The 7,118-nt window shown below is 40.8% G+C and overlaps 1 protein-coding gene across 2 annotated transcripts; it reads right to left on the reverse strand.

The window, feature by feature from the left end:
* Window positions 1-473: 473 nt before the first annotated feature.
* ATP4B (ATPase H+/K+ transporting subunit beta) lies at window positions 474-6,788 on the reverse strand. 2 transcript variants are annotated; one of them, XM_069028927.1, is made up of 7 exons: window positions 6,677-6,788; window positions 5,117-5,245; window positions 3,837-3,950; window positions 2,833-3,032; window positions 1,450-1,506; window positions 804-896; window positions 474-635 (listed from the first exon to the last, which is right to left on the reverse strand). In XM_069028927.1, exons 1-7 carry the CDS (start codon window positions 6,786-6,788, stop codon window positions 474-476), a joined length of 867 nt encoding a protein of 288 aa, XP_068885028.1. The 2 variants fall into 2 exon arrangements, with proteins under 2 accessions (XP_068885028.1, XP_068885021.1); XM_069028920.1 differs by having other exon boundaries at window positions 1,444-1,506.
* Between the last annotated feature and the right edge of the window lie 330 nt (window positions 6,789-7,118).

Raw genomic sequence — 7,118 nt, forward strand, 5'->3', positions numbered from 1 at the left:
GCACTTTTATACATCCTATACAAGAGAGATTAAAAATTGAATTACTTGCTAGTATTTCAGAGTATTGATTTCCTTTTCAAGCTATCTAGTTATTTCTCAATAACCAAATTTTAGTATCATACATCAATTATTTGTTATGGTTTGAAAAGTGGTTGAAAATGATGGTTTGAGTCTATACTTATGTTCCTTGAAGGCACAGCTGCACCCTTTGGGGAAAACTTGTTTTGTACAAATATTTGCATGAAGGCAGCAGCATACTGTAGCCATGAAATATTAAGCTATGTACATTGAGATAATCTTTACACATTGAGAGTAGGATCTTGATTTTTAGCTCTATGGGTCATCTTACAGTAGAAAATGTCTCTTTGCACTGTAAATTATATGGGAACCATAGTGAGAAAATAAATATAGATGGATGTGATAATAGTTAAGTTCACTCTTCATACATTTTTCAGAAATGTCTCTGTTGCTGCTCAGTCTTCTATTTTCAGTTTAAATTCCACTTTTCCTTCATATGGATCATGAACGTTATCAAAGGTAATTCCAGCTCCAATGATTTTGCACACTATTTTAAGTTCTACGTTCCTTGTAATGTTCAGGAATTTCACAGCTACCAAAGGATTGCTGTAACTGGGCTAGGAGGAGAAATAAAAAAATAGGAAGAAAATACTTTAATTTTATGCTACCGGTTTAAAAATGAAGTCTTAAAAATAGCCTCTCCAGTTCTCACAGGATTGCAGAGATGCTCCATGTTTCACCTTACATAAAGAGAAAGAAGAAAAGTTAAATACAGAAGTACCCACCTGAGCCTTTTTTCCATAGTAGGGGAAGTAGTGCAGGTTGAAGGTGCCATTCATGGGGTAGTAATCCACCTCCAGCGGGCGAGACTCCTCACCCTGTTTGTAAAAGGAGAGAGGAAGAAGCTCTGTTGGCGAGAACACCATTGGCCAGCCCGAGGCAAGTGTTTTAGGGCTGCTAAGTGTGTGTTCAAGCTCAAGTTCAGCAGGCTGTTTAGCACCAGTATTCTTTTTCAAATAAAAGTGGGAATCTCCCACTGCAAGTATTGCCAAGAAAAGCCGGCAAGTGTCCTTTGATAGCAGTTGGGAGGGAATTCAGTGAGTTGGACCTGCTGAGAGCCTGAGGGAGCTGCGCTGAGGCGTGGACGTCACTACAGGGAGCTGAAAGCAAACAGCAAATGTTCTCTGCAGCATGAAAATACACATTTTCAGATGATTTAAAATAAAGCAAACTTGGAGAATTTTTCCTTAGCATGTCTGCTGGTGCAAGAACTTGCACAGGACTGAGAATATTCAAAGTATTTGGGATCTGATTTTCAGAGTTTTCAAGTTTTCTGATTTTCAAGTGTATTTTTTCTGGTCCCCACTGCACTTTCTTGCTCTCTGAGCTGCAGTGCCTGAAATGTGTGGGACTCAGACCTCATACCCTTACCACATATGTGCAGTTCACCCTTGGTGCAGTGCCATTGCCAGGGAAAAACTTGATAATCTGAAAAAGAAAACACATATTTCGTCAACTTGGAAATTGTTTTGAGATAAAAGCAAGCAATTATTTGAGAACTGAGCTTCAAAAGATGCTTAATATGTTCTTATGTAAGACTCTGTCAAACAGATAATCTCATTTATGTAGGTGAAAAACTGTTGTGGCTAGATACTTAGGAAGCAGGACTCAGCATTACCTGGGATGGGCACTGCAGATGGGCTCTAGCCTGGCCAGAGCAAGTAGCACTGCACCTCCTCCGAGTCCAGCTCATTTACCCACCCATACCACTTGCCCTTGCTGATGCCCAGGCAGCCAGGGGGTCTCTAAAAGCAGTTAATTGTGTGTCACTAAAGGAAAAGCTGAATCTCCATGCTTTTGATCTTATCCTTCTTAGAAAACCTTGGTTATGGCAGAAAAACCCTTGGGCTGGTTTGATCCTATAAAGCTAGTGGGGTTGCATCCTGTAACAGCAAAGGTGAAAGGAGGTGAAGTGCCCTGGTCACTATCCACGTGTCTTTTCCCTGCTGGGGCTGGCACTCAGTCTTGCTGAAGAAGGCATTTTTGGAAAAAGCCTGTTTCACCTGCCCAAATGAGGGGCACAGTTCCCCTCTCAGTTAGGGCTTGCACAGATTCTTGAAAATGCCTAAGGTGCAAGCCAAACAAAAACTGCAATGATTTTGTCTTTCAGAAACTGGTGGAGAATTTGAGCTCTTCACTTTCTACTGAAATTGAATCAGAAGGCTCAGAATTTTACCCAGAAACAAAGTGCTTATGCCTCTGTCTGTGTCCTGAAAAAAATCATTGAAAATTCCCTTTATTCCTCTCAAAAAAACCTGTTGGTGGTTTTCCCTGAGAAAAATATCTGCCATGTTTGAATTTTGGTTGTATAGGTTCTTCTAAAGATTTTCTTTGCCACCTGGAGAAATAAGATATCTCCTCTCTGAAACCGCATCAGTTACTGTCACATCCTGATGCCTCAGCAGAAGGCACAGGGCTGTGGTATTGCAGGAGGAAACTCTTCTGGTGCTAGTCTGTGGGATGAGAGCCTTACAGAGACACTAAACTAAACTAAACTAAACTAAACTAAACTAAGCCCAAAGCTGTAGAGAGTCAGTTCAGAGATCACTGCCCTATGTTACTTTCCTAGAGATGATGAAAAAGTCTCAGGATTTCCCTGGTTACTCCAAGAGGTCTGCCAGGGAAAAGCACGATTTTTGATTCCCAGTACAAAGCAGAGTTTAGAACCCATGGCAGCAGAGACACAGCAACTCCCCAGTGGAGACTCAAGCTACTCTTAAATTTTTCTGCTCAGCACCTTTAACTTGTACTTACCCTGTTCATTTTTATAATAAAACAGGGTTTTCCTTCTGGAAATCCAAAAGTTGGATCTGTGATGCCGGAGCAGTTTTGAAGCATATCTGAGGTAAATTTGCAGGATAGTTTTGTTTTATTCGGGCCATCAAAGGTGTCCTGGATGAAGTATGTGTTATTGGTGCAGTTGATGTTCAGATGCTGAGCAGCTGGTGTATATGCTAGATGTGTGAAGGAAGAAAGAAAGAATCCCCTCTGAAGCTTTTCATATGCAAATTATACATCCCAACATCAGGCTGGAGATTCTATCTTGGGAGACTGTACTTCAAGCGAAGTTGGGATTAGATAGAACAAGGAAAGTTTAAACTGTTTAGGGGTTTGGTTCAGTTTTGTTGTGTTTTTTTAGAATATCCAAGCAAAGCAAAAGAAAAGGGATCTAATTGAATTAATACTGGTGGTTTGTGTTGATAGCTCCATATAAAGTCAATTTCAAATATAATTTTTCTCAATATGTGCATGAGAAACATGAAGAATTACAATATTAAGACTCAATAGTAATATAAATGTGCTAAGACATGGACAGGCAAATGGAGCACATAACCTACTTTGACTGTATTCCCTCACGACACCATGCAACAGCTTTATGAGATATATTGTGGCATTTTGATGTTTCTAGTCACAAACAAATAAATTAGATTAATTTAGATGAGACTAGTTTTGAAGACTTTTTGTCCTCCCTCTTCCTTCAGACTTTCTATTGGTCTATTTTATTAAGTCTGTTTAGGATTAAACAAAGTAAAAGCCCTGAAGCAGAGCCTAGATTTTAATAGATGTGTACATATGTTTGATTTATAGATTCATGAGGTGATTTGCTCATCCCTTTCTGAAGATGCACTTTCCACTCAAAATCTGTGATTCGAGAAGGACAAATGTAAAGTGGAAGCACTGACTTAAGGTGCTCAGACCTAGTATGGGAGATAAGGCAGCAACTTTTTTCACTTTCATGCAAGAAACTTTATTTTTACCTGTCAGAAAAGTGTGAAGAGTTGTCACTAAACCTTCCCAGGTTTTGTTGTCGGATACATTGTAATAAATTTGTAGTCCTCTATCCCCATAAACATCGGGTCGTAAGGTTACACCTTCATGAGGAAGAAAAGGGAAGACAAAGCAGAGGAGAGGTGCCATGCACAGATTTGTTTATTTAAATTGACAGTAGCAATTATGCTGCATCAAGACTCATTGTGAATGTAGAAGATCACCCAGGCTTTTTGGGTAGGATTTAACAATGTACAGAAACCACCTCAGCTGTGAGTTGTTCAACCAAAACCCTAAAGCCTTGTGCTGCTGCTGAATTATTTTCTTTTCACATATATCCATGCTGTTACAAGAACAGCTTGTAAAATCATTCCAGCAATTGCACTGGATTTCCCAGGACTTGTTAGCAATAACAGTCACATCAGGTTAAAGAAACAGATCATAGGCAGCATGAGAAACAGCTTTTGAAAAAGCCACATATAGTTTGTCACAGGAATTATTTTCCCAACAAACACCAAACTTGCTGAATACTGGGAGTGGAGACTTCAAAATACAAAAGCATCTGACAGAATAATTTTTAGGGCTATTTTTTCCCCTCCCATTGTGAAAACAAGCCATTGGGGTGTGAAGTTTTAGCAGTGTGCACCGATGGTCTCTGATCATCTCCCCTATCTCTTTTCATGTCCCACAGATCTGTGTTTCTAATCCTGCATCTTTGTCTTGTTTTTACTTCCTTGACCACTGGCACAGCACATCCTGCTGGGCAAGGTATTCCTGCTCTCCCAGGGACTTTCCATGGTGCTGGCAAGTGTGGAAATACCCACTCCAGGCTGCTCACCCCATCACCCTACATCTTGTTGGGCACCCCAAAACCCTCTGTGGTGCTTGGGGGGTTGGAGCAGAACCTAGGACTTCCCCAGGGACTGACCCCTGCCTATGCAGAGTGAAGGTGACCTGCTACAGGCAGGCACTGATCATCCCAATAGCAAGATGAAATAAATGAATAGATATATATTAATTTTTCATATTATATATTTATGAATATTATATATTCATAAATATATTAATATATATCAATATGTAAATAAATGTGCCAGATTTATTTTAAAGCCTGAAAGTGTTTTCAGGCAGAGGTTAAACTTTGCAGGGATTGTTTGGGCAGAAGTAACCTGATTTATTCCACGTTGGTCCACCCTCAGCCCTGGGCTCTGCCCAAATGCCTCTCAGCCCAGCCCAGTCCTACACAGCTGCTGCAGGACCCTGGCAGTACCTGGGGATTTCAGCTGGTCTTGGTAATCCGGCTCGTATGGATTAATCGTCCTCATTAAAGAATAAATGGAGAGTGCAAACAGCCCCGACATGACCACATAGAAAGCCAGGTAGTAGAGGCTGATCCACACTGTAAAAAAGAATAAGGGCAGAATTTCATGTTTTGAGCAAGGCCCTGCAGTGCTCTTTCTGCAGCCAGGATGATCCCAGCAGCAGCAGCCGTCTCCTTTGCACCCTTTGTCCGCAGGGAAGTTTTACCTGTATAGGTGCTTTGGAATATTTTCTCTACACTCAAAGGAATATTCTTCTAGAAAAAAATTGTATAGTTCTACAAGGATTTTTGAAGAAGTTGGTGCTGAGCTTAGATTATTTAAATTTTAAAGGTTATGTGGCATCTTGAGGTAATTCCACATATTAAGACCATTTATCTACTTACTACACATAGACTAAGCGACACAGATGATGAGGTATTTCTTTGACAAACCCAAGTTTCTCCTTCTGTTATTTGGATGACAGATGTCAGTACTTAATGTGTGTTGGTTTTAGACCCATATCACTGCACTGCCTTATACAGCTGAAATCACCAACAGCAAAATGTGCCATCTTGCTACTTTATTCTGCTGTGAGGTAATGTGAGAGTAATGTTGTGTTTCTGTCTATATGTGCATAAAGTGTCTTACACATGGCTGGTGCTGTACAAGCAGCCAGTGGTTGTTTTGGGGGGCTGCTATTAGAAACCTGTCCTTTTAATCATAGGTGCCTTGTAGCACGTTCTTCTCTACCAACTGGAAAGGCTCACATTTCAGTTGCATTGTCTGTAAAATTCTGGTTTTAGGAGTAGCCAATAAGCTACACGCACAGGCTTCGTGGCAGAAAAAAATCACCTGGGAACTTGCAGCTACTCTTATAGTCTGTGGGAACAGTATGGATCTTCCTTACAATGGTCCAGGCTGCCCTTCCCAGAATGTAGATCATGATACAGATCATCATTGTAGATACAAGTTTGGCTGCAGGAAGGGAGGCTCAGCTGGAATACTTGCGAGTATAAAATAGATGCTGGTATGAAATACCTGCTAATACGAAATACATGCTAGCATGCAGTGATAAGAAACAAGATCTACTGATCAGACAATAATTCAGAAATGAATTTCAGAAAAACAAAACTTATTTCCAAAGAATTGGACAAACTCACCAAGTAAGCAAATTTCTCCATGTACCTGAACCCCCTTTTAATTAGCAATGTGAAAACCACACTGTAACCATCACCCTAGCTATTAGTAAGGTACCTGTTAACATGTTAATTTTTCTCATTTTGAAGTGCTTGGTTCAAAACCACTTTGAAGTCAAACATTTGCAGCAACTACATGGATCAATGTTTTGATCTACTTGATCCAGCTCATAGGGCCACCCAAAAAGTGGTTTAGAAGCACATGAGAACTGCTGTCTTCAACCTATCTACATTGTGTCCCACTGATTAGGATGTCACCTCCCCCCCCCCCCCCCCCCCCCAGTTTTTAAATATGCCAGAAGGAAGAGAAGAATCTTGCACATGAAAACCTACCCCAGTTAATTAAGGACCTTCCCATGAAGAGCTTTGTTTCTGGATTCCAGACAAAACGCCGGAAATCTGCCATCCGTTCACTGCAGGTCTTCTTTTCATTTAAAGTTGCCATTTTCTCAAAAAAGCTCCCAAAAATGTGTCCTGCTTGGAAACTAAGAAATTCAGCTGGTGCCCAGGCAGTTGACCAAGAAAAAGACTTTGGGTTTTATACCTTCTTTTCCACTGAAGGTCACTGAGATTGCTTCCTGTGCCAATGAAAGCCCCTGCTCACCACTATCAACCTGCTGCAGATACAGTCCTTTATAAAGGGTGTTGATAATGCTGGCAAGGGAAAGTTTGTTCCTATCAAATGCCCTTCTCCTTTCTCTTGACTGCCTTAGTGGGTCAGCAGAGTTACGCATTTTGCCAAGTGCCTGTAGGGTTTGCGATAGACTCTGCGTGA

Source organism: Aphelocoma coerulescens, chromosome 1 (genome assembly GCF_041296385.1).
Source record: "Aphelocoma coerulescens isolate FSJ_1873_10779 chromosome 1, UR_Acoe_1.0, whole genome shotgun sequence".
Lineage (NCBI taxonomy): Eukaryota > Metazoa > Chordata > Aves > Passeriformes > Corvidae > Aphelocoma > Aphelocoma coerulescens.

Excerpts from the sequence above, each read along its gene's own strand:
- ATP4B (XM_069028920.1), bottom strand. The coding sequence starts at position 6,788 with ATGGCAACTTTAAATGAAAAGAAGACCTGCAGTGAACGGATGGCAGAT. Across the intron at positions 1,507-2,832 it reads TTATTATAAAAATGAACAGG|ATTATCAAGTTTTTCCCTGG; the intron begins GTAAGTACAAGT and ends TTTCTTTTTCAG. Across the intron at positions 897-1,443 it reads ACTGCACATATGTGGTAAGG|GGTGAGGAGTCTCGCCCGCT; the intron begins GTATGAGGTCTG and ends TTTTACAAACAG.